At 44.1% G+C, this 27,881-nt stretch overlaps 1 protein-coding gene across 16 annotated transcripts in view; it reads left to right on the top strand.

Moving 5' to 3' along the window:
* The window catches only part of cyst (rho guanine nucleotide exchange factor 18 cysts), a 1,629,610-nt gene that overhangs the window by 1,432,223 nt on the left and 169,506 nt on the right, over positions 1–27,881 (top strand). For all 16 annotated transcript variants that reach the window (XM_070090333.1, XM_070090340.1, XM_070090337.1 and 13 more), the window contains 2 exons: positions 22,066–22,193; positions 23,360–23,490. In XM_070090333.1, coding sequence (XP_069946434.1) covers positions 22,066–22,193; positions 23,360–23,490 — 259 coding nt within the window. The remainder of the gene's footprint in view (positions 1–22,065; positions 22,194–23,359; positions 23,491–27,881) is intronic.

Raw genomic sequence — 27,881 nt, 5'->3', positions numbered from 1 at the left:
AGTTTTGCTAAGAGGCCCTGGTGCCACACCCGGTAGAAAGCACCAGCAATGTCCAGTGCTACCACACAGCTGACTTTGGATTCATCCAGTGACTGGTGCCACTTAGTGGAGAGGTTTAACAACAGATCAGCAGCAGAGTAACCTTTCCTGAAGCCATATTGACGATCACAAAGTAGTGAGTGGTAGTCAAAAAACTCTGTCATTTGTCTTGAGATTATTGTCTCAAGGATCTTACCAGTGATTAACAGGAGTGACACAGGGAATACATTTGCCTCTTTCCACAGAGAGGGCCATTTACACTGTACTAGGCAGTGCTGAAAGATGCGAGTTAGAGGTGCTGCTAGCTGGTCTGCACGTCTCAGCAATCTTGGGCTCAACTTGTCTGGGCCCACAGCCTTTTCTTGGTCAAGCGATTTAAGAAGGAAATGCACCTCCTCCTGCCTTATTGTCATTACCTTTGTTCTCTCTCAGCTTCATTACCTTCCGTCTCTCTCTGCTTCACTACCTTCCTTCTCTCTCTGCTTCACTACCTTCCTTCTCTCTCTGCTTCACTACCTTCCTTCACTCTCTGCTTCACTACCTTCCTTCTCTCTCTGCTTCACTACCTTCCTTCTCTCTCTGCTTCACTACCTTCCTTCTCTCTCTGCTTCACTACCTTCCTTCTCTCTCTGCTTCACTACCTTCCTTCACTCTCTGCTTCACTACCTTCCTTCTCTCTCTGCTTCACTAACTTCGTTCTCTCTCTGCTTCACTAACTTCGTTCTCTCTCTGCTTCACTACCTTCGTTCTCTCTCTGCTTCACTACCTTCCTTCTCTCTCAGCTTCACTACCTTCCTTCTCTCTCTGCTTCACTACCTTCCTTCTCTCTCTGCTTCACTACCTTCCTTCTCTCTCTGCTTCACTACCTTCCTTCTCTCTCTGCTTCACTACCTTCCTTCTCTCTCTGCTTCACTACCTTCCTTCTCTCTCTGCTTCACTACCTTCCTTCTCTCTCAGCTTCACTACCTTCCTTCTCTCTCAGCTTCACTACCTTCCTTCTCTCTCTGCTTCACTACCTTCCGTCTCTCTCTGCTTCACTACCTTCCTTCTCTCTCTGCTTCACTACCTTCCTTCTCTCTCTGCTTCACTACCTTCCTTCTCTCTCAGCTTCACTACCTTCCTTCTCTCTCTGCTTCACTACCTTCCGTCTCTCTCTGCTTCACTACCTTCCTTCTCTCTCTGCTTCACTACCTTCCTTCTCTCTCTGCTTCACTACCTTCCTTCTCTCTCAGCTTCACTACCTTCCTTCTCTCTCAGCTTCACTACCTTCCTTCTCTCTCAGCTTCACTACCTTCCTTCTCTCTCTGCTTCACTACCTTCCTTCTTTCCTTCTCAGCTTCACTACTTCCTCTCTCTCAGCTTCACTACCTTCCTTCTCTCTCTGCTTCACTACCTTCCTTCTCTCTCTGCTTCACTACCTTCCTTCTCTCTCAGCTTCACTACCTTCCTTCTCTCTCTGCTTCACTACCTTCCTTCTCTCTCTGCTTCACTACCTTCCTTCTCTCTCACTACCTTCCTTCTCTCTCTGCTTCACTACCTTCCTTCTCTCTCTGCTTCACTACCTTCCTTCTCTCTCACTACCTTCGTTCTCTCTCTGCTTCACTACATTCCTTCTCTCTCTGCTTCACTACCTTCGTTCTCTCTCTGCTTCACTACCTTCTCTCTCTGCTTCACTACCTTCCTTCTCTCTCTGCTTCACTACCTTCCTTCTCTCTCTGCTTCACTACCTTCCTTCTCTCTCTGCTTCACTACCTTCCGTCTCTCTCAGCTTCACTACCTTCCTTCTCTCTCTGCTTCACTACCTTCTCTCTCTGCTTCACTACCTTCCTTCTCTCTCTGCTTCACTACCTTCCTTCTCTCTCAGCTTCACTACCTTCCGTCTCTCTCAGCTTCACTACCTTCCTTCTCTCTCTGCTTCACTACCTTCCGTCTCTCTCTGCTTCACTACCTTCCTTCTCTCTCTGCTTCACTACCTTCCTTCTCTCTCTGCTTCACTACCTTCCGTCTCTCTCAGCTTCACTACCTTCCTTCTCTCTCTGCTTCACTACCTTCCTTCTCTCTCTGCTTCACTACCTTCCTTCTCTCTCTGCTTCACTACCTTCCTTCTCTCTCTGCTTCACTACCTTCCTTCTCTCTCTGCTTCACTACCTTCCTTCTCTCTCAGCTTCACTACCTTCCTTCTCTCTCTGCTTCACTACCTTCCTTCTCTCTCTGCTTCACTACCTTCCTTCTCTCTCTGCTTCACTACCTTCCGTCTCTCTCTGCTTCACTACCTTCCTTCTCTCTCTGCTTCACTACCTTCCTTCTCTCTCTGCTTCACTACCTTCCTTCTCTCTCTGCTTCACTACCTTCCTTCTCTCTCTGCTTCACTACCTTCCTTCTCTCTCTGCTTCACTACCTTCCTTCTCTCTCTGCTTCACTACCTTCCTTCTCTCTCTGCTTCACTACCTTCCTTCTCTCTCTGCTTCACTACCTTCCTTCTCTCTCTGCTTCACTACCTTCCTTCTCTCTCTGCTTCACTACCTTCCTTCTCTCTCTGCTTCACTACCTTCCGTCTCTCTTTGCTTCACTACCTTCCTTCTCTCTCTGCTTCACTACCTTCCTTCTCTCTCTGCTTCACTACCTTCCTTCTCTCTCTGCTTCACTACCTTCCGTCTCTCTTTGCTTCACTACCTTCCTTCTCTCTCTGCTTCACTACCTTCCTTCTCTCTCTGCTTCACTACCTTCCTTCTCTCTCTGCTTCACTACCTTCCTTCTCTCTCTGCTTCACTACCTTCCTTCTCTCTCTGCTTCACTACCTTCCTTCTCTCTCTGCTTCACTACCTTCCTTCTCTCTCTGCTTCACTACCTTCCGTCTCTCTTTGCTTCACTACCTTCCTTCTCTCTCTGCTTCACTACCTTCCTTCTCTCTCAGCTTCACTACCTTCCTTCTCTCTCTGCTTCACTACCTTCCTTCTCTCTCTGCTTCACTACCTTCCTTCTCTCTCAGCTTCACTACCTTCCTTCTCTCTCTGCTTCACTACCTTCCGTCTCTCTCTGCTTCACTACCTCCTTTACTTCGTTCCTTCTTTGAGCTAAATTAGCGTTCCCAGCAAGAGAATGGCTCTCTCTCTCTCTCTCTCTCTCTCTCTCTCTTTTTTTTTTTTTTTTTTTTTTTTTTTTTACACATGGTTTGACAAGGTTAAGGATCCCTAGCTTTATTGACAAGCTATTTACAGGTTAAGGATTCCTAACTTTATTGACAAGCTAAGAGCTGTTACCTACATCAGCTCATTTGAAAGCATTTTTATTGTTATGAGACATACAAGTAGGGAACAGGATGAAGTTGGAGCCATCTGTGGGCCAGCATTTTCATTTGATCAACTGACGTTATCTCGTTGACATCATTATGCTGAACGAATGTGTTCCATACTCGAGTCATCCTGGGTATGTATGATCTCAGATGGAGTGATGTTCTGGAGAAGGGTACAGCCAGAGTGAAGTTGCTGCTTTCTGCCCGTCTTGTGGCATAAAAGCTTGTTTCGCGCTGTCCTCGAAGTGGATCCAAGTGTGGTATTTTGACAATATTGGCCTTGTACATAACAGTAAGGCCACCCACATCCCTCCTATGTTGAAGGCTCTGCTGAAATGACAGATCCATCCAGGATGGGTCCAGGCGAGAGATGAGACGTCTTGCTCTGTTCTCTACTCTGTCAAGCAGTCGCAGATGAGAGGGGGGACAGGCAAACCAAGAAAGTGGAGCATACTCAAGGTGTGAGCGTACTTGTGCCTCGTACAGTATCTTGCAACCCCTACTGTCAAGCAGATGCGAGATACGGCGAAGTGCTGTAAGCTTCCTGGCTGCCTTGTTTGCAAGATTTACAACATGGTTCTTCATGGTTAGTTTGGAGTCAAATTTCACCCCAAGGATATCAACTTCTTCTCCAGGTGCCAACATCCTCCCATTCATCCTTACTACTGCACCAGCATTACCATCATGGTGCCTAGAGACGATCATCATTTGCGTTTTCTCAGGTGCAAATGTTACTTGCCATCTATTTCCCCAAGCTGATATAGCTCTCAGCTGGTGATTGATGTAGCTTAGAGCAGCTGGCATTTCTTCTCTTGGATAAGTGAATGTCAGTGTGCAGTCGTCTGCATATGCATGTGATTCTGGGATGAGATGAAGAAGGTCGTTGAAGTAGACATTCCATAACAGTGGACCCAGCACACTTCCTTGTGGAACGCTTGCCCCAATAGGATGTCTTGCTGATTCCGTTCCATTGAGGACTACACTTAGAGATCTACCATGAAGGTAATCACTGAGGAGACATAGCGTAGAGCTATGTCTCTCTCTCTCTCTCTCTCTCTCTCTCTCTCTCTCTCTCTCTCTCTCTCTCTCTCTCTCTCTCTCTCTCTCTCTCTCTCTTTTAGTTACAATATGTGAAGGGGAATGTAAAGTTTTGCCGGGATACTAATTTAACTTTGGTAAACGGAAACACATAGCCGGTGGTGATGTTGTTGTTGGTGATGATGGTGCCATTGTTGGTGATGATGTGCTGCTGCTACTGTTGTTGGTGGTGATGTGCTGTTGTTACTATTGGTGGTGGTGATGTGTTGCTGCTACTGTTGGTGGTGGTGATGTGCTGTTGTTACTGTTGGTGGTGATGGGCATGTGCTGCTGCTACTGTTGTTGGTGGTGATGTGCTGTTGTTACTATTGGTGGTGGTGATGTGTTGCTGCTACTGTTGTTGGTGGTGATGTGCTGTTGTTACTATTGGTGGTGGTGATGTGTTGCTGCTACTGTTGGTGGTGGTGATGTGCTGTTGTTACTGTTGGTGGTGATGGGCATGTGCTGCTGCTACTGTTGTTGGTGGTGATGTGCTGTTGTTACTATTGGTGGTGGTGATGTGTTGCTGCTACTGTTGCTGGTGTTGATGGTGATGTGCTGTTGCTACTGTTGGTGGTGGTGATGTTCTGTTGGTGGTGTTGGTGATGTGCTGTTGTTACTGTTGGTGGTGATGGGCATGTGCTGCTGGTACTGTTGGTGGTGATGTGCTGTTGCTACTGTTGGTGATGTGCTGTTGCTACTGTTGGTGGTGTGCTGTTGCTACTGTTGGTGATGTGCTGCTGCGCTGTTGGTACTGTTAGTGGTGATGGGCATGTGCTGCTGCTACTGTTGTTGGTGGTGTGCTGTTGCTACTGTTGATGTACTGCTGCTACTGTTGGTGGTGGTGATGTGCTGTTGCTACTGTTGGTGGTGGTGGTGGTGATGTGCTGTTGCTACTATTGGTGGTGGTGTGCTGTTGCTACTGTTGGTGATGTGCTGCTGCTACTGTTGGTGTTGGTGAATTGCCGTTGCTACTGTTGGTGGTGGTGTGCTGTTGCTACTGTTGGTGATGTGCTGCTGCTACTGTTGGTGGTGTTGGTGATGGTGATGTGCTGTTGCTACTGTTGGTGGTGGTGATGTGCTGCTGCTACTGTTGATGTGCTGCTGCTACTGTTGGTGGTGTTGGTGATGGTGTTGTGCTGTTGCTACTGTTGGTGGTGGTGATATGCTGCTGCTACTGTTGGTGATGTGCTGCTGCTACTGTTGGTGGTGTTGGTGATGATGTGCTGTTGCTACTGTTGGTGGTGATGTGCTGCTGCTACTGTTGTTGTTGGTGATGGTGGTGGTGGTGGTGCTGCTGTTGATAGTGGTAGTGATGGTGGCACAGTGCCAGTTTATATGGTGTCAAATATGATAGTATATATAGTACTAAATTTGGTAGTAGATATAGTATTAGGTAAATAAGTAATATATTCATAGATGTACTAGTTAATATGATAGATATACTAGCTAATATGGTAGAAGATATATTAGTAGTTATACTAGTTAATATGTTAGTAGATATACTACTTAATATGGTGATAGATATACTAGCTAATATGGTAGAAGATATATTAGTAGTTATACTAGTTAATATGTTAGTAGATATACTACTTAATATGGTGATAGATATACTAGTTAATATGGTAGAAGATATATTAGTAGTTATACTAGTTAATATGTTAGTAGATATACTACTTAATATGGTGATAGATATACTAGATAATATGGTAGTAGATGTAGTAACAGTAAATATGGTAGTATATATAGTAGTAAATATGGTAGTAACTAAATATGGTAGTAAATATGGTAATAGAAGTATTGATGACAATACAAGTGTTGGTAGTGTTTGCAGAGACTCATTGATTTCCTTTATCGAGGTTCCTGGGTGTTGACCGTCAGTCTTGTGTGTTTGGTGGGAGGGAAGGTGGGGGGATGAGGAATGGGGGACGGAGGGAAGGTGAGGAATTGGGGGAGGGAAGGTGGGAATGGGAGAGGGAGGGAAGTTTTATGGTGGGTAATGTGGGTGGGTGGGGAATGGGTAAGGGATGGAAGATGGGAGGGTTGGTGGGTTGGTAGGAGGGAAGGAGGGAGGAGGGAGGGGGGGAAGAGTACAGTATGAAACGAGACAATAAGAAGACAGATGGTTAATAGGAAGAATACACGTAACAGGTAATATAGCAAGAAGAGGTTACATAGCGACAACAAGAGAGAGGAAGAGAGAGAGAGAGAGAGAGAGAGAGAGAGAGAGAGAGAGAGAGAGAGAGAGAGAGAGAGAGAGAGAGAGAGAGAGAGAGAGAGTTACAGCGTGAAACAATCTTTTATGCCACAAGACGGGCAGCCAGCAGCAACTTCACTCTGGCTGTACCCTTCTCCAGAACATCACTTCATCTGAGATCATATATACCCAGGATGACTCGAGTATGGAACACATTCGTACAGCATAATGATGTCAACGAGATAAAGTCAGTTGATCAAATAAAAATGCTGGCCCACAGATGGCTCCAACTTCATCCTGTTCCCTACTTGTATGTCTCATAACAATAAAAACGCTTTCAAATGAGCTGATGTAGGTAACAGCTCTTAGCTTGTCAATAAAGTTAGGAATCCTTAACCTGTAAATAGCTTGTCAATAAAGCTAGGGATCCTTAACCTTGTCAAACACTGTGTAAAAAAAAAAAGAGAGAAAGAGAGAGAGAGAGGAAAGAGGTAATTGGCCAGCCCTTTGCTCTGAGCTCGCCACCACCGATTGGAATGCTCTTCTCCAAGGGGATGTTGACAACCAAATGAAAGCCTTCACTGGACACATCCTTAATCTTCAGCAAGAACACATTCCTCACCGACAATATGTGACAAAGCCTACAGATCAGCCTTGGTTTGGCTTTCGTTGTAGAGAGGCTGCTACTGCTAAGTACAAAGCATGGCGAAGGTATAAGAGACATCCTACCACCTATAACAGGAACTTGCACAGTCAAGCCTGTAGGCATATGGGTGATGTTCAAAACTGGGCCATTGCTAAATGGGAGGAGGACACTAAAAGAAAGCTAGCATCAGGTAGGGTAGGCTCCAAAACCTGGTGGTCCCTGGTCAAGGACAGACAAGGTTATCTGCCTGATGAACTCATTCCACCTCTTAATCGACAGGATGGGACCACCTCTGCTAGTAGTCAAGAGAAGGCAGACCTCTTTGCTGAACACTTTGCTATCAAAATGCAAGTTCCTGATCCAGCAAGGGACCCTCCTTGGCTAGCTGCAAGAACTGTGTCAAAACTGTCAGTGGTGACAATAAGGCAGGAGGAGGTGCATTTCCTTCTTAAATCGCTTGACCAAGAAAAGGCTGTGGGCCCAGACAAGTTGAGCCCAAGATTGCTGAGAAGATGTGCAGACCAGCTAGCGGCACCTCTAACTCGCATCTTTCAGCACTGCCTAGTACAGTGTAAATGGCCCTCTCTATGGAAAGAGGCAAATGTAGTCCCTGTTCACAAAAAGAAGAGCAGAGCAGAGCAGAAATCAGCAACTACAGACCAGTGTCACTCCTGTCAATCACTGGTAAGATCCTTGAGACAATAATCTCAAGACAAATGACAGAGTTTTTTTGACTACCACTCACTACTTTGTGATCGTCAATATGGCTTCAGGAAAGGTTACTCTGCTGCTGATCTGTTGTTAAACTTCTCCACTAAGTGGCACCAGTCACTGGATGAATCCAAAGTCAGCTGTGTGGTAGCACTGGACATTGCTGGTGCTTTCGACCGGGTGTGGCACCAGGGCCTCTTAGCAAAACTTCAAGCACTGGGAATTGCAGGCTCTACGCTATGTCTCCTCAGTGATTACCTTCATGGTAGATCTCTAAGTGTAGTTCTCAGTGGAACGGAATCAGCAAGACATCCTATTGGGGCAAGTGTTCCACAAGGAAGCGTGCTGGGACCATTGTTATGGAATGTCTGCTTCAACGACCTTCTTCAACTCATCCCAGAATCACATGCATATGCAGATGACTGTACACTGACATTCACTTATCCAAGAGAAGGAATGCCAGCTGCTCTAAACTACATCAATCACCAGCTAAGAGCTATATCAGCTTGGGGAAATAGATGGCAAGTAACATTTGCACCTGAGAAAACGCAAATGATGATCGTCTCTAGGCACCATGATGGTAATGCTGGTGCAGTAGTAAGGATGAATGGGAGGGTGTTGGCACCTGGAGAAGTTGATATCCTTGGGGTGAAATTTGGCTCCAAACTAATCATGAAGAACCATGTTGTAAATCTAGCAAACAAGGCAGCCAGGAAGCTTACAGCACTTCGCCGTATCTCGCATCTGCTTGACAGTAGGGGTTGCAAGATTCTGTACGAGGCACAAGTACGCTCACACCTTGAGTATGCTCCACTTTCTTGGTTTGCCTGCCCCCCCCCTCTCATCTGCGACTGCTTGACAGAGTAGAGAACAGAACAAGACGTCTCATCTCTCGCCTGGACCCATCCTGGATAGATCTGTCATTTCAGCAGAGCCTTCAACATAGGAGGGATGTGGGTGGCCTTACTGTTATGTACAAGGCCAATATTGTCAAAGTACCACACTTGGATCCACTTCTAGGACAGCGTGAAACAAGCTTTTATACCACAAGACGGGCAGAAAGCAGCAACTTCACTCTGGCTGTACCCTTCTCAGAACATCACTCCATCTAAGATCATACATACCCAGGATGACTCGAGTATGGAACACATTCGTACAGCATAATGATGTCAACGAGATAACGTCAGTTGATCAAATGAAAATGCTGGCCCACAGATGGCTCCAACTTCATCCTGTTCCCTACTTGTATGTCTCATAACAATAAAAATGCTTTCAAATGAGCTGATGTAGGTAACAGCTCTTAGCTTGTCAATAAAGTTATGAATCCTTAACCTGTAAATAGCTTGTCAACAAAGCTAGGGATCCTTAATCTTGTCAGACCCTGTGTAAAAAAAAAAAGAGAATGAATGAATAAATGAACAAAAAACTTTTTCATTTAGTAACAAAAAACACTGCATATAGACCCGTCCAAAGTGATGAGGCTATTTAACTTTTTGACCTCTCTCTTGCTGTCCATCAACAACCTTCTGACCTCTCCCTGTCTACCCTCAATTTTTCTGATCTCTCTCTCTTCCTGTCTTTCCCTCAGTCTTTCTTTTTTCTCTTTCTATTTACCCCACACTCTTTATCTCCCTCCATATCCTCATTTTTTCTTACCTCTCTCCCTGTCTACCCACAACCTTTCTTACGTCTCTTCCTGTTTACCCACAATCTAGCCTCAAACTTCTTCACTGTTCTGTTCTTCCTCAATCCGTTGTTGTTATCCCTCTCGTGATGTAACAAAAATAATGAACAAGTAAATCAGAGTATTACTAGAGTCACATTCGTAAAGTGTTGAATAGCACATACACGAGTGGATGAATAAGACACATGTTCAACACCTGTGTCTTATTCATAAGCTTGTTGGTGTCATATAACATTAACGTACACGAGTGCTATCAAATCAACCCGTTAAATAAATGTCCTGTAAATTAATATTAACTCATCGTGAGTAAATGTTAGCTGAGTGGAAGACAAACACTAGGGTTCCGGTGCTCAGCGTGCTCTCTCCGCCAAATATTTTGCGCGGGAAGAATTGGCGCGCTTTTGTAGACTTCAGTTTTGAAAACAGTGATTTTAAATTTTAAATATGCATTTTTTTGCGGGGGCAGGGGAGGGGGGTTCCGTGTTTTCTTTAGCTTTTAGCCAGGGACGGAATGGTGTAGGAAATTTGACATGGTTCTCTCTCTCTCTCTCTCTCTCTTTCTTTCTTTCTCACTCTCTTAATCTTTGGTCTATATTAATGTATTTGCCTCTCAGTCTTTCCGCCTATCTCTCTGCTTCTCTCAGTCTCTCACTATTATTTCAGTGACTTAAATGTATAGATACTAGAAATTCCTCAGTTCATAACCTCGGGTGTAAAAATGTGTAGTGCTAACACACGAACTAACACAAGCGCTAGCACTAGCATAGGGATTATCACAAGCACTAGCTCAAACACTAGCACAGGCACTAGCACAGACACTAGCACACTAGAACAGACACTAGCGCAGACACTAGCACAAACATTAACACATACTAACACAGACACTAACACACACACAAGATTATAAATGAAAACCAGCATGGGTTCATGGAAGGCAAATCTTGTATCACAAACCTTCTGGAGTTTTATGACAAGGTAACAGAAGTAAGACACAAGAGAGAGGGGTGGGTAGATTGCGTTTTCCTAGACTGCAGGAAGGCCTTTGACACAGTTCCCCACAAGAGATTAGTGCAGAAGCTGGAGGATCAGGTGCACGTAAAAGGGAGGGCACTGCAATGGATAAGGGAATACCTGACAGGGAGGCAGCAACGAGTCATGGTACGTGAAGAGGTATCACAGTGGGCGCCTGTTACGAGCGGGGTCCCACAGGGGTCAGTTCTAGGACCAGTGCTATTTTTGATATATGTGAACGACATGATGGAAGGAATAGACTCTGAAGTGTCCCTGTTCGCAGATGACGTGAAGTTGATGAGAAGAATTAAATCGGACGAGGATGAGGCAGGACTGCAAAGAGACCTGGACAGGCTGGACATGTGGTCCAGCAACTGGCTTCTCGAATTCAATCCAGCCAAATGCAAAGTCATGAAGATTGGAGAGGGGCAAAGAAGACCGCAGACAGAGTATAGGCTAGGTGGACAAAGACTACAGACCTCACTCAGGGAGAAAGACCTTGGGGTGACCATAACACCGAACACATCACCGGAGGCACACATCAACCAAATAACCGCTGCAGCATACGGGCGCCTGGCAAACCTGAGAATAGCGTTCCGATACCTTAATAAGGAATCGTTCAAGACACTGTACACTGTGTATGTTAGGCCCATACTGGAGTATGCAGCACCGGTCTGGAACCCACACCTGGTCAAGCACGTCAAGAAGTTAGAGAAAGTACAAAGGTTTGCAACAAGGCTAGTCCCAGAGCTCAAGGGAATGTCGTACGAGGAAAGGTTAAGGGAAATCGGACTGACGACACTGGAGGACAGAAGGGTCAGGGGAGACATGATAACGACATACAAGATACTGCGGGGAATAGACAAGGTGGACAGAGATAGGATGTTCCAGAGAGGGGACACAGGGACAAGGGGTCACAACTGGAAGCTGAAGACTCAGACGAGTCACAGGGACGTTAGGAAGTATTTCTTCAGTCATAGAGTTGTCAGCAAGTGGAATAGCCTAGCAAGAGAAGTAGTGGAGGCAGGAACCATACATAGTTTTAAGAAGAGGTATGACAAAGCTCAGGAAGCAGAGAGAGAGAGGATCCAGTAGCGATCAGTGAAGAGGCGGGGCCAGGAGCTGAGTCTCGACCCCTGCAACCACAATTAGGTGAGTACAATTAGATGAGTACACACTAGGATAGACAATAGTGCTAATGCCATTTGTGCCATTGAGGTAGCAACACACCTAGGCACTAACATCAACCTAAGTTCCAAGAGCAGGAGCTCAGAAACGGCCTACACACTGGAACAGTTGGTAAACAGCTGAAACTTTTGGGAGAGACGCATAAGACTGTTAAATAAACACACCAAACGTCTCCGAAAATTCACCCTGTGCTGAAGCAGAAATTCAAGATGGCTTCGAACATGGCTACTGGTCTTTATTTTCTTCATGTCTTCAGATATGAAAGAAATGGAGTGAACGTCTATAAACATTGGGTTTCAGACACAGTTTAATGAAATCCTTTATTCGGTGAGCCAGTAAAAAATAATACGAATGTTTATTTGACTTTAATAACCATATCTAATAAATATTATGTATAACATGTATGTACGTTAAAAACTTATGGAAAGTCCTCACAGTGTTGTCTATGCAAGTATAATCATAAAAAAATATCAAGTAGAAATGCAATATTTCAGTATCATGGTTGTGAATACCATGGTTGTGAATACCATGGTTGTGAATATCATCATTATGGATATCCAATAATGTAAGTGCAGTACCAACAATGCTGCTTCACTATTGTTGCATGTGTGACCATTGTATTTCCTACACACCGAGGTGCAAAACAGTCTAGACACAACCATCAGCTTGGCACCCACATGAAACCATGTTAAGCAGGCTGTCAGGATCAACAGTTAGCTCGGTTTCCACTAGTATGAAGATGTTATCCTGTGATGTCCATCCCCTATTCCGTTGGTGTTAAAGGATTTCCCATCCATTCTTGAGCCGTGAGATAAGCGCGATACGAATGTTGCTTTGCTGCAGTCCTAGTTGGGGTGAATTTGCAAGTTGAAATATTGAACTAAAAGAGTTTCCCTGGATTGTCTGAATGCAATATGGCGCCATTCGTCTAGTGTTTTAAAGGTGCCAGCAACATGCAGTTTAAGAATGAATCTTTCTCCTACATATTTTATCTTATCGTGAGTGCTTCCAGGCTTTGTGAACGTGTCCAGAATGTCACTCCTTTTTTTGGTGTGTACTGTGTTAAAAGCTTTTCTCTTGCCCTGACGATAAATTGCAGACACTGTATCGCAGCCAGTCTAAAACATCAAATATTTGATGGTATCTCCAAAGGCATCCTGAATTGGACGTATGTTCAGTGTTTGGTGGTTGCTGCGGCACAAGTACGTGCCTATAGGATTGGTTGTTTTGTCCACCAGCGTGACAAATAAGTCAATGTCTGTTCCATCAGTAACAGCTGGCAGATCCTCTGACTTTGCTGTGGCAAGAGCTGTTGAAACAGTCAGTGTGTCTACGTTTGGCTCAGCCTGCTGTATATGTATACCGTCCATAAGCATCATTTCATGTAGTTTCTATTAGTATTTTTTCTATTGTTAATGTTAGCCAAGAATGCTGCTTGAAGAATGGGAGTTTTCATGTCAGCTCTGCGTCTACGCTCAGCTCCCTTGGTTGAAGCTGTGTTATTATATCCATTAAACACTACTGTTGCTGCAAAATCGTAACATTTCAGTGTATGAAATATGTAACTGACACACATCTATATTTTCTGTTTCATCCAATGTATGGTATTCGTCCAGATCATACTCTCAACCTGACATCGTCAAGGATGAATGAAGAACCTATATCAGTTATTCGTTCACCTTCACTGCCTTCATCAGTAATCCATTTCTCAATCAGGGTTTTGTGCTTAGTCACGGAAACTGATGATGCTTGGATTTCTAGTGTTGTTTATTATTGTAATATCCTCACCATAATGATCCTGTTGCTTTTGCTTGAAGTACTTTATTGCATGTCCTTCTTGTCCATCTTAGAAAGGGTTAAAATAATCTAAGAGGTCTGTCACAGAGTACTGACATTATTTTCATTAAGAAGTAAACAGAGCTTCTTGACAGCATCTTCCCGTGCTTGTCCTGCCAACAAATTCTTTCTTTTGATGTCTTCTGAGGAATGCCTGAACGCAATTACAATGATATATTGCCTCAGCTGCCACTAAATCAAAAACATTTCGTATGCGCTTTGCAACAGCATATTCCTATCCATCTTGTCTATCTCTGGCACAGTTCAAGGAAGTCGCTTTGAATTCTGGAGTTGCTCCGATGCTTGCAACTTTTTTCCGCGTTTCAATCGGGTTTTATTGTCCGCAGTTATGGCTTCGTCACAGAATATACAGTTACGTTTAATGTCACACGTAGAACACCTAAACGCAATTGTGGTGTTTCGTTGTTTTGTGTTAGACTAGCTGACGGCGTTCTGATTTCGGCTGTAATTGTGTTTTCAGGTGTGTAGTTCTTGCGGTTAACAACATGAACCTTTTGATGTAAGAGGTTTAGAAAACCAGCATACTGAAGATTGAGACACTTGCAACATCTGGGAATCTTTAATGGGAGAAACATTTCCCTAGCCAGTGGCTTCTTCAGTCCGATACAGAGAAGAACGGTGGGAGATGAAGGGGAGTTTGAAGTAATTAGTCCCTCAACCTGGAGTCGATGTGATTCAGGATTGATGGACTGAACACATCGACTCCAGGCTGAGGGACTGATTACTTCAAACTCTTCCTCATCTTCCACCGTTCTTCTCTGTATTGGACTGAAGAAGCCACTGTCTGGCGAAACGTTTTCTCATTAAACATTCTCAAATTTTGCACAAGCGTCTCACTCTTCAGCATGAACCTTCAGTGGATGCGCTTTATCCATCGTCTCTCGAGGCCCATCATCTCCGTGTTTACCAACACAGTCCTGCGAGCATCATCTCCATCAGTTACAAACGCCAGTCGAATTCACCTTTTCCTTGCACAATGTACATCCATTATCTGAAATGAGACACTGTGTAAACAAGCACGGTATATATACTACATTTATGTAATAATACATTGGTGATACACATGGGACACGTGTAGTATATGCTACATATATAATTGGTTTAGGAAGACATGTAAGCAAACACTAGAACATATTTATTAGAAAACGTTTCGGTCCTGGTACCTTGATCACTTTTGATCAAGGTACCAGGACCGATACGTTTTCTAATACAAATGTTTTAGTGTTTGCTTACGTGTTTTTCTAAACTATAATATTCTTATGAATCTTTCCCGAAAGCTTCAGTTTGTTACAAATTGTTTTCCGTTGATGATACTTCAGTCTCATCAACACACACACACACACACACACACACACACACACACACACACACACACACACACACACACACACACACTACCCTGCCTCTACATCAGATACCTTTATTACCTCCGTATAGTATAGATCTTACGTACTTACCTGCTTTTCCCTTCCTTCTCCCTCTCTCCTACCCTTCCACTCTATCTTCCTCCCACCCTGCCTTCTTTTCGCCTTCCCAACATCTTCCTTTCCTCTGTCTTCAAATCTCTCCCTCCCTCCCTGCTTCTCTCTTACCCCGTACACCCTGCTGATTGACGTTAATCAAATTATCCCTCGAGGGAATTGATGGCTGACAAAAGACTCGGTAGAAGAGATTTTCTCAGCCAGTTTTTTCTTGCACCTTCCTCAGACATATGGACCTTAGAAGACGTTCCTTTTTAATCCCCCCCCTCCCCTCCCCTCCCCTTCCTTCCCCATATCCCAGTAAGATATTAGTGGTTCTCACAGGTACCTTGTGTATTCTGTTTCAGCGCCTACCCATACAATACTCGTGGATCAACCACTACCATCACCCATCACTACTACCATCCTCCATCACTACTACCATCACCACCTACCATCACCACCCATCACTACTACCATCTCCACCACCCTCCATCACTACTACCATCCTCACCACCACCCACCATCACCACCCATCACTACTACCATCACCACCCACCATCACTACTACCATCACCACCTACCATCACTACTACCATCCTCACCACCACCCACCATCACCACCCACCACCACCCACCATCACTTCTACCATCACCACCACCCATCACTACTACCATCACCACCACCCATCACTACTACCATCACCACCACCCATCACTACTACCATCACCACCACCCATCACTACTACCATCACCACCACCACCCACCATCACTACTACCATCACCATCCACCATCACTACTACTACCACCCTCCATCACTGCTACCATCACCACCCTCCATCACTACTACCATCACCACCACCATGACTACTACCATCACCACCTGTCATCACTATCATCACCACCCATCACTACTACCATCATCACCACCCATCACTGCTACCATCACCACCACCCATCACTACTACCATCACCACCACCACCCACCATCACTACTACCATCACCACCACCATCCACCATCACTACTACCATCACCACCACCCACCATCACTACTACCATCACCATCTACCATCACTACTACCATCACCACCCATCACTACTACCATCACCATCTACCATCACTACTACCATCACCACCCATCACTACTACTACCACCCTCCATCACTGCTACCATCACCACCCTCCATCACTACTACCATCACCACCACCATTACTACCATCACCACCACCATAACTACTACCATCACCACCTATCATCACCACCCATCACTACTACTATTACTACCATCACCACCACCCATCAATACTACTACCATCACCACCACCCATCAATACTACTACCATCACCACCACCCGTCACTACTGCTACCATCACCATCCACCATCACTACTACCATCACCACCACCCATCACTACTACCATCACCACCACCCATCACTACTACCATCACCACCACCCATCACCACCACCACCCACCATCACTACTACCATCACCATCCACCATCACTACTACCATCACCACCACCACCACCCATCACTACTACCATCACCATCTACCATCACTACTACCATCACCACCCATCACTACTACTACCACCCTCCATCACTGCTACCATCACCGCTACCATCACCACCCTCCATCACTACTACCATCACCACCACCATTACTACCATCACCACCACCATAACTACTACCATCACCACCTACCATCACTATCATCACCACCCATCACTACTACTATTACTACCATCACCACCACCCATCAATACTACTACCATCACCACCACCCGTCACTACTGCTACCATCACCACCACCCATCACTACTTCTACCATCACCACCCACCATCACTAATACCATCACCACCTTCCGTCACTACTACCATCACCACCCACTATCACTAATACCATCACCGCCTACCATCACTACTACCATCACCACCACCCATCACTATTACTATCATCACCACCCACCATCACTATCATCACTACTACTACCATCACCACCCATCACTACTACTACCATCACCACCACCCATCACTACTACCATCACCACCACCCATCACTACTACCATCACCACCACCCATCACTACACCACCACCCATCACTATTACCATCACCCATCACTATCCACCATCACTACTACCATCACCACCCACCATCACTATCACCACCCACGGTCACCACTACCATCATCATTACCATCACTACAACAACCACAACCACCTATCACTACCATCATCACATCCACCACCATCACCACATCATTCTCCGCTACCACCATTACCATCATGACGATCAACCACCACCACCACCAAGGTGGAAGTGCCGGAAGAGCCAAACAAATTGCAAGATAGGCAGTGCCAGACCCTGGCACAGTGCCAGTTCCTCTGTCTACACCATGCTGACTTGCCTTCCCAGGCTCTGTCTCCCTCTTTTCCACCTCTACCTGTCTACATCTGTTACCATCACCTCGGCTTACCCCTCTACTTCCAGTCAGTCTACACCTAGATTGCTTTTTATGTCTCTCTCTCTCTCTCTCTCTCTCTCTCTCTCTCTCTCTCTCTCTCTCTATCTATACCCATATCTCCAGGAAAAGGTTTCTTTTCACTTTACACACACACACACACACACACACATATATATATATATGTGTGTGTGTGTGTACTCACCTAATTGTGGTTGCAGGGGTCGATACTCAGCTCGTGGCCCCGCCCCGTGGTGATGGTAGTAGTGATGTGTGTGTGTGTGTGTGTGTGTGTGTGTGTGTGTGTGTGTGTGTGTGTGTGTGTGTGTGTGTGGTGCCGAAAACTCGATTTTGACTTAAATAGCAGTGCTTTTTCTTGCCGAATGAGGCAAGCGAAAGTTAGTGTATGCAATATTTTCGAAAAATCATTCTGAACCTAACGAAAAAAAAATATACATTTCATTGTGTTTGTTAATTATTAAATTATTGTAAACTGATCTAAAATGAATTTATTTGGATTAGGCTAAATTACATTGCGTTTGTTATAGTAAGGTCAGGTAAGTTTTCTAAGGTTCTTTTGTTGCAAAATTATTAATTTTACATTAACATAAATGAAAAAAAAATAGAAAGGAATTTTAAATGAGTTCTTGCTAATTGACCAGTTTTACCTATTCGGCACGACAAATATATAAAAATCGTGAACAAGTGATACAAGATGCAAAACAACTAAAGGGGGATGAATGATAGCTCTAGGTCTTTCATGTTACAATCAACACATCAGGAGCAAACACTCTTCGATCGTATTTCCTTGGTTTTCCTCTTTTCTGCAACGCTGCAAGCTTCTGATGAGTTGATTGCAACACGAAAGGCCTAGAGCTATTATTTAACTCCCACCGTGCCGAATAGGTAAAACTGGTCAATTAGCAAGAACTCATTTAAAATTAAGCTCTTTCTAGTTTTTTCTTCATTTATGTTATTGTAAAAATTAAGAATTTTATACCAAAAGAACGTTAGAAAACTTACTTAATATTAACGTTATTATAACAAGTGCAATTTAATTTACCTAATCCAACTAAATATATTTTAGATAAGTTTACAATAATTTAATAATTAACAAACACAATGAAATATATATATTTTTTCGTTAGTTTCAGAATGATTTTTGCGAAATTATTGCATACACAAATTTTCGCTTGCCTTATTCGACAAGAAGAGCGTTGCTATTTAAGCCAAAATAGCAAGTTTTATGTATTCGGCACGATATATATATATATATATATATAATGTGTGTCTATATATATATATATATATATATATATATATATATATATATATATATATATATATATATATATACATATATATATATATATATATATATATATATATATATATATATATATATATATATATACATATATATATATATATATATATATATATATATATATATATATATATATATATATATATATATATATATATATATATATATATATATATATATATATATATATATATATATATGTCGTGCCGAATATGTAAAACTGGTCAATTAGCAAGAACTCATTTAAAATTAAGTCCTTCCTAAAATTTTCTCTTATACGTTTAAAGATATATTTTTTTCATTAATGATAATGTAAAAATTTATAATTTTGCATCAAAAGAATCTTAGAAAACTTACCTAACCTTATTATAACAAGAACAATGTATTTTACCCTAACCTAACTAAATATATTTTAGATTTGTTTACAATATTTTAATACTAAACAAACACAGTGAAATATATTTTTTTCGTTAGGTTCAGAATGATTTGGGCCAAATTATTGCATACACAAATTTTCACTTGTCCTATTTGGCAAGATGAGCGTTGCTATTTAAGCCAAGATCGCAAGTTCTGCCTATTCGGCACGACATATATATATATATATATATATATATATATATATATATATATATATATATATATATATATATATATATATATATATATAAAATACACGCAGAAATATATATAGAAGCGTGCAGGAAGGAATCAGAGTAAGTATTAAATAAAGAACAACTAGACAGAAAGACGGGTTAATAAGATATTGAGAAGTGAGCAGAAGGAGTTAAAGGTGAATACATAGGTGGCAGAAAATAAACGACACATTCACGAATGGAGTTGGAAATACATGGGAGAGATTTCTGGGAATTGGAGGCTGCATGGCAGTGTTATCGACCTCAATTAAACAAGTTAGAAATGGTGTGATCTTTTTTAATTGGGCGAATTTCAGAGGAGGGAAAGTGGAAACAGAGGGAAGTTTGTATGTAAGTGAGGCCTGGATCAAGGGCAGTGGAAAGTGATCGTGTTCACCTATACCAGGTTGCAGGCCTCCATTTTTTTTTTTTAGCTCCTGGCCCCCCCCCCCACCTCTTGACTTGGCCCGCCGCTTGCCTGATTCACTCCCACCCATCCCTGAGTGTGGCAAAAAAAAAAAAAAACTCGAGAATAAACAAAGCAACACCGGCTGGAGAGTAAACAAAACATTAACACAGGTTGGAGAGTAAACAAAACATTAACACAGGTTGAAGAGTAAACAAAACATTAACACAGGTTGAAGAGTAAACAAAACATTAACACAGGTTGAAGAGTAAACAAAACATTAACACAGGTTGCAGAGTAAACAAAACATTGACACAGGTTGCAGAGTAAACAAAACATTAACACAGGTTGCAGAGTAAACAAAACATTAACACAGGTTGCAGAGTAAACAAAACATTAACACAGGTTGCAGAGTAAACAAAACATTAACACAGGTTGCAGAGTAAACAAAACATTAACACAGGTTGAAGAGTAAACAAAACATTAACACAGGTTGAAGAGTAAACAAAACATTAACACAGGTTGAAGAGTAAACAAAACATTAACACAGGTTGAAGAGTAAACAAAACATTAACACAGGTTGAAGAGTAAACAAAACATTAACACAGGTTGCAGAGTAAACAAAACATTGACACAGGTTGCAGAGTAAACAAAACATTAACACAGGTTGAAGAGTAAACAAAACATTAACACAGGTTGAAGAGTAAACAAAACATTAACACAGGTTGAAGAGTAAACAAAACATTAACACAGGTTGAAGAGTAAACAAAACATTAACACAGGTTGAAGAGTAAACAAAACATTAACACAGGTTGAAGAGTAAACAAAACATTAACACAGGTTGGAGAGTAAACAAAACATTAACACAGGTTGGAGAGTAAACAAAACATTAACACCGGCTGGAGAGTAAACAAAACATTAACACAGGTTGGAGAGTAAACAAAACATTAACACAGGTTGGAGAGTAAACAAAACATTAACACCGGCTGGAGAGTAAACAAAACATTAACACAGGCTGGAGAGTAAACAAAGCATTAACACAGGTTGGTTTATTCTTACAAACAAATTAAGCTTTACAAATGGTAGACATTAATGTGTCAGTCATTGTGAGTTGATGTGAGTCACATAACAGGTGTTACCTTGTTCCTATATTCCTGATGATAAATGAGACATTTGTGCAATATTTGGGTATCTGTCTTCTGGAAACATTTCACCAGTCAGTGGCTTCTTCAGTCCAATACAGAGAAGTACGGTGAAAGAAGAAGAGTTTGGAGGTAATTAGTCCCTGTGTTTTGAGTCAACATGTTCAGTGCATCAATATCGTAGGTTTTGTAAAGACCATTTATACAAACTCCTACATATCTGATAGAAACCCTTTAAGTTGTTCTTTGATTCCTTTGCAACCTTAATCTCCTTTAGCTTCACTTTGAAAACGAATACACTGGAACATAGGGCGAACCTCTTCTCTTTTTATTGGCAAAAATGTGTCTGGCTCTTCACCCAAGAGGTGTTCAAGTCTCGTATTCATCCATTAAGGTTCAGTTATGTTTGATTTAATTTTTCTGTTAGGAATGCATGTGCGTTGAGCAGCTTGTGTGATATTCTGGAAAATGTCGTATTGGCTACCATCGACCAGCAGTAACAGCCTGGTTGATAAGGCCCCGATCCACCACGAGGCTTGGTCATGGTCAGGGCCGCGGGAGCGATGACCCCATGGAACACCCTCTAGGTATACTCCAGGTATACCCCCCATCTGTCAGGTTTTCATCCTGATAATCGCTGGAAAAGTGACCCCAGGCGACACTATTCATGTCATCCATAATGTCAACAAAACCTGGAAAGCCAAGAACCTCTACATTTTTTTATCATTATTTAGGTAATTCCACGTAATACTGACACTTAGTGATTTGTGATCACTTCCTTCAAGCTCTTCATTCACCTCAAGATTGATAAATTGCGCACATGTGCAACACTTGGGTAACGTTTCGCCACACAGTGACTTCATCAGTTGGTGTTGCAGGTTCAGTGTTGAGGTGGGTTTAATGTGTTGTGTTTGTGTTTCAGGTTCAGACAGTGTTGATGGTGGGTGTCGACGAGCCGTGGAGAAGCAGAGGTCCATGTCAGGTTCCTCTTCTCCAGTCACTTACGGTGGTGGTTCCTCCACCCACTCTCTGAATGACGTCCACCTCCAGGTGAGTCCACCCCCCCCTCTCTCCATCCACTCTGTATACTCCCTCCATTTCCATACACTACCTCCACCCACTCCCTCAACTCCCTCCACTCCCTCAACTCCCTCCACTCCCTCCACTCCCTCAACTCCCTCCACTCCCTCAACTCCCTCCACTCCCTCAACTCCCTCCACTCCCTCCACTCCCTCAACTCCCTCCACTCCCTCAACTCCCTCCACTCCCTCAACTCCCTCCACTCCCTCAACTCCCTCAACTCCCTCAACTCCCTCCACTCCCTCAACTCCCTCCACTCCCTCAACTCCCTCAACTCCCTCCACTCCCTCAACTCCCTCCACTCCCTCAACTCCCTCCACTCCCTCCACTCCCTCAACTCCCTCCACTCCCTCAACTCCCTCAACTCCCTCAACTCCCTCCACTCCCTCAACTCCCTCCACTCCCTCAACTCCCTCCACTCCCTCAACTCCCTCCACTCCCTCAACTCCCTCCACTCCCTCAACTCCCTCCACTCCCTCAACTCCCTCCACTCCCTCAACTCCCTCAACTCCCTCAACTCCCTCCACTCCCTCAACTCCCTCCACTCCCTCAACTCCCTCAACTCCCTCCACTCCCTCCACTCCCTCAACTCCCTCCACTCCCTCAACTCCCTCCACTCCCTCAACTCCCTCAACTCCCTCCACTCCCTCAACTCCCTCCACTCCCTCCACTCCCTCAACTCCCTCAACTCCCTCAACTCCCTCAACTCCCTCCACTCCCTCAACTCCCTCCACTCCCTCAACTCCCTCCACTCCCTCAACTCCCTCAACTCCCTCAACTCCCTCAACTCCCTCCACTCCCTCAACTCCCTCCACTCCCTCAACTCCCTCAACTCCCTCAACTCATTTCGAGCGTCATCCTTATCCTCTCTCTACATTTATTATATTGTTCATTTATAGTTGTGTATGAACGTTTGGCACTGTGCGAGGCGAGGATTGTGTGTGTGAGAAAGAGAGAGAGAGAGAGAGAGAGAGAGAGAAAGAGAGAGAGAGAGAAAGTTATTGGTTAATCCACTTTAATAATTGTACACTTACTTGGACTTAGAGAGGAATCAGGGTCTTCATTGAGTTGTGTGAGGAGCGGTGTTGCAGGAGCATCACCATCACAAGTGAGTGTTGACACTTTCTTTGTTGCAGGAGAAGAGGAGTTCTGGTCCCATCGAGAAGCCGAGGCTGCTGGCGCCACGGCTGACACTGCAGAAGTCTGTGTCCACGCCTTCCATCCTTGCTGGCGTCACCACACAGCCTCCACAGCAGCAGCAAACACAGTCAGTACTACTACCATACTTATCACCACGACCGCCACCGCCACCGTCACCACCACCACCACAATAATAACCATCACCACACCCACAATTACCAGTCGCTATCACCACCACTATACTTACCATCAGTCACTATCACCAACACCACCATCACCACTACCACAGTCACCACCACCATCAGTACATCACTGCACGACACACAAATATAATAGTATTTGTTTTTTGAAAGGAGTGGAGAACTTATCTTTGGAATAGTATTACCATCGACCCATCATTTTGTGTTGCCAAGTTTATCAGTCTCTCAAGAATTAAAAATAATAATGCCAGTTGACGCATTAAAAAATGTAACAAGACAAACGTAACAAAGTCAGAAAAGTGACATTGAATTACGAGAACCTTTAAAATAAAGTGTTGTTAACGATGGCTGTATTCAGATCAGTTGTTCTCTCACGTCTTGACGAGGCGCGTCAGTTTACTTGTCTCCTAATATCATGTTTATTTTCCCCCCTATAATCTGTAACTTAATCCTAGACTTCAACTTACGAAACAGACGAAGCAAATACGATAGTATTTATAGACAAGGTAGATTTTAGGGAAAAATAATGTATTATTAGAAGACAAGGGAAGTGACGTGCCCCTTAAGACTCTGTTCATAGTAACTTTCAAGGTAGAAGAGATAGAATAAAAAAATATATAAACTAGTAGGATCGTCTCGGAGCATTTTGTTCTCTCTGGGATACAGAAATGTTGCCAGATCAAAGATAGAGAGTTTTTATGGTGAAAAGTTTAATGTTTTGTAGAAGATGCCATGTCAGGCAGGGCTTGAGGGGCTCATCTTACATCAGCACATTGCCATAACCTACTGGAGTAAGAGATGTGAGAAGAAGTGTAAAATAAGACCAGTGTAAGGCAGGGTCACTGTGGGCATAATAAGAGAACGTTGTATAAGTATCTGTGGTCCTAGACTTTGTAATATCTTACTAGATGCTGGAGCAAGTGTAGTCTTCAAGAGGAAATTAGAAAAATATCTCTGCCAAATGCCATTTCAAAGAGGCTGTAATGGTTATGTGGGCCAGCGGGCCACCAACACTAACAGCCTGGTTGACCAGGCAAGCACCAAACAAATCCGGCTCAGGGCTGGACTATGGGAGCGGTGAAACTCTGGAAAGCAATCGGATGTATATCAGATTTATATCCTGAATAATTTGTGTGATAATAATGATCCTTCTTGCTGTCCTCTTGTGTAGTGTTGTCAGGTTGAGTATAAGTCTTTCTCGTACTCAGTCCTCATCACTTGCCAACCTTGTTCCGATCTTTATGGATTATTTAGCCTCTCTTAAACTTCAGTGTGTGTGTGTGTGTGTGTGTGTGTGTGTGTGTGTGTGGGGCCAAATGTGGCACATGGTGGTGATTGTGGAAGAGGAAGTGGGTCCTCGGAGGGGTCCAGCAGGGACAGGATGGGTCCAACAGGGGCAGGAGGGGTCCAGCAGGGACAGGAGGGGTCCAGCAGGGACAGGAGGGGGTCCAGCAGGGACAGGAGGGGTCCAGCAGGGACAGGAGGGGTCCAGCAGGGACAGGAGGGGGTCCAGCAGGGACAGGAGGGGTCCAGCAGGGACAGGAGGGGTCCAGCAGGGACAGGATGGGTCCAACAGGGGCAGGAGGGGTCCAGCAGGGACAGGAGGGGTCCAGCAGGGACAGGAGGGGGTCCAGCCTGGACAGGAGGGGTCCAGCAGGGACAGGAGGGGTTCAGCAGGGACAGGAGGGGGTCCAGCAGGGACATGAGGGGTCCAGCAGGGACAGGAGGGGGTCCAGCAGGGACAGGAGGGGTCCAGCAGGGACAGGAGGGGTCCAGCAGGGACAGGAGGGGTCCACCAGGGGCCGGAGGGGTCCAGCAGGGACCGGAGGGGTCCAGGAGGGGGCCAGCCGGGCCAGGAGGGGGTCCAGCAGGGACAGGAGGGGTCCCGCCGGGACAGGAGGGGGTCCAGCAGGGACAGGAGGGGTCCAGCAGGGACAGGAGGGGGTCCAGCAGGGACAGGAGGGGGTCCAGCAGGGACAGGAGGGATCCAGCAGGGACAGGAGGGGGTCCAGCAGGGACAGGAGGGGTCCAGCAGGGACAGGAGGGGTCCAGCAGGGACAGGAGGGGTCCAGCAGGGACAGGAGGGGTCCAGCAGGGACAGGAGTGTAGCACCTGTCACCTACACCCCACACTTTCGTAACTCTTGGTTTACCGTATTACCAGGGCGGGAGGGAAGGAAGGAAGGAGAAAGTGAGAGTGAGGGGAGAAGGAAGAAAAGCAGGAAGGAGAGGACACTGGGTGTGCAGCTCAATCGTACAGCATTAGACTCATAACCGGAAGGTCCTGTGTTCGATTACCTGCTGAAGCTAAAAGTATGAGCAGGATTTGCATCTGCTGCCCATTCTGACGTAGCAGTAACAGATACCTGGTGAAAATGAGACACTTGTGTAACACTGGGTATGTTTATTCCAGACAAGTTTCGCCAGCCAGTGGCTTCTTCAGTCCAGTACTCAGAAAGGTGGAAGAGGAGGAGTTTGAGGTAACCAGTTGCTCAGCCTGAGGGACTGTTCACCTCAAACGTCTTCTCATCTTCAGTGTTTCTACATATTGGACTGAAGAAGCCACTGGCTGGCGAAACTTTTCCAGAATAAAGATACCCAAATGCTGCGCATGTGTCTCATTTACCAACTTGTCGGTTTTCTAGTTAGTGGGTTGGTTTGGGTGGCATCCTGGGTAACGACCTCAGTGGAAATACACTGCTGCTTGACTGTCTTGGGTTATCCTGGGTTTAATGACCCTAATAAATTCTTGACGGTGAGTGTGTTTATGCAGAGGGAGAGGCGAGGGTTATGTTTATATATACACTTGATAAACCTTGAAGTACTTCCGGGGTCATCGCGCCCGTTCCCCGGCTTCATACCAACAGCCTGGTCAGGCAGACTGTTGGTGCTCGCTGCACACAGCCTGACGTAGGCACCACACCTCGACTGTTCATGAAAAGCTTGCAGGAACTAATTACGATCCCTCTTGGAGACAGAAGGATGTTGACAAGTCTTATTGTTAGAGTGCTTAGTGAACTCTGGTTTACCTGGAGGTTACCTGGAGAGGGTGATTCTTTCCAAGTGTTTTATGCCACTTCCTGTCTCCCACTCTTTACAGTCTCTCAGACAGGTTGTTTCTTGTGTCTCTCACTCTGTACAGTCTCTCAGACAGGTTCTCTCTCGTGTCTCCACTCTGCACAGTCTCTCAGACTGGATCACCATAGCACAGTGGTGTGCTGTGAATACTTTGTGCAGAACTGTGGTCCAATATACCCTCAGGTATATGAATAAGACACAATTTGCGATTTATGGTTTTTTTTGACAAGAAGTTTGGCTCACCAGAGACTTGATAAAGTACCTCGTGGACGAAACATTCTCAGTACAGTAACATTAACCATATATTGTGTCTTAATCATACGAGTGGTTTGTGCCCAGGACTAGGCAGGCTGTGATGGATATGCCTAAGTCTGCACCTCTCCGAAAGGAGTGCCACTCTGCCATCAGAGTGCCACTCACCCAGAGTGTTTTCCTTACTAAGAACCCAGCATCTTCTTCGGCATAAATGGTGGGGATATTTCCCCTTCTGTTTAAATATACTGGAACTTATGACTGACAAGACGACACTAATCATGGATGTGGATTACAGTGTGTGGACTGTACTTTGAATAATTTTACCTAGTTTGTTGTTATGGTTTATGTAACGTGCGAGTCAGTTAGTCACGGCACTGTAAGAAGTCGTTAATGATAGTGTAAATTAATGTTGAAAACGGAATTTATTTGAGGTGCTGAATAACCAAACGTTTGCAGACGTTTTGTAAATGTAATTAAACAAACTCCCGTACAGCGTAATTTTAGTACGTAAGTTTGGAAACAGTCTCTCCAGTATTTTCCACATGTAAATGTACGTTACTCACCTGGGCTGCTGGGAGTCTAGCTGCAGGGATTCTAGCTGTTTCTAATTGAGGGATTTTAGCTGTTTCTAATTGAGGGATTTTAGCTGTTTCTAATTGAGGGATTTTAGCTGTTTCTAATTGAGGGATTTTAGGTGTTTCTAATTGAGGGATTTTAGCTGTTTCTAATTGAAGGATTTTAGCTGTTTCTAATTGAGGGATTTTAGCTGTTTCTAATTGAGGGATTTTTAGGTGTTTCTAATTGAGGGATTTTAGGTGTTTCTAATTGAGGGATTTTTGTGTGTTTAATCGAGGGATTTTTAGGTCTTTCTAATTGAGGGACTTTTAGGTGTTTCTAATTGAAGGATTTTAGGTGTTTCTAATTGAAGAATTTTAGGTATTTCTAATTAAGGGATTTTAGGTGTTTCTAATTGAGGGATTTTTAGG

Source organism: Cherax quadricarinatus, chromosome 31 (assembly GCF_038502225.1).
Source record: "Cherax quadricarinatus isolate ZL_2023a chromosome 31, ASM3850222v1, whole genome shotgun sequence".
NCBI classification, from domain to species: Eukaryota; Metazoa; Arthropoda; class Malacostraca; order Decapoda; family Parastacidae; genus Cherax; species Cherax quadricarinatus.
Note: the sequence above shows the minus strand (reverse complement) of the source record. Positions and strands in the feature narration are given on the sequence as shown.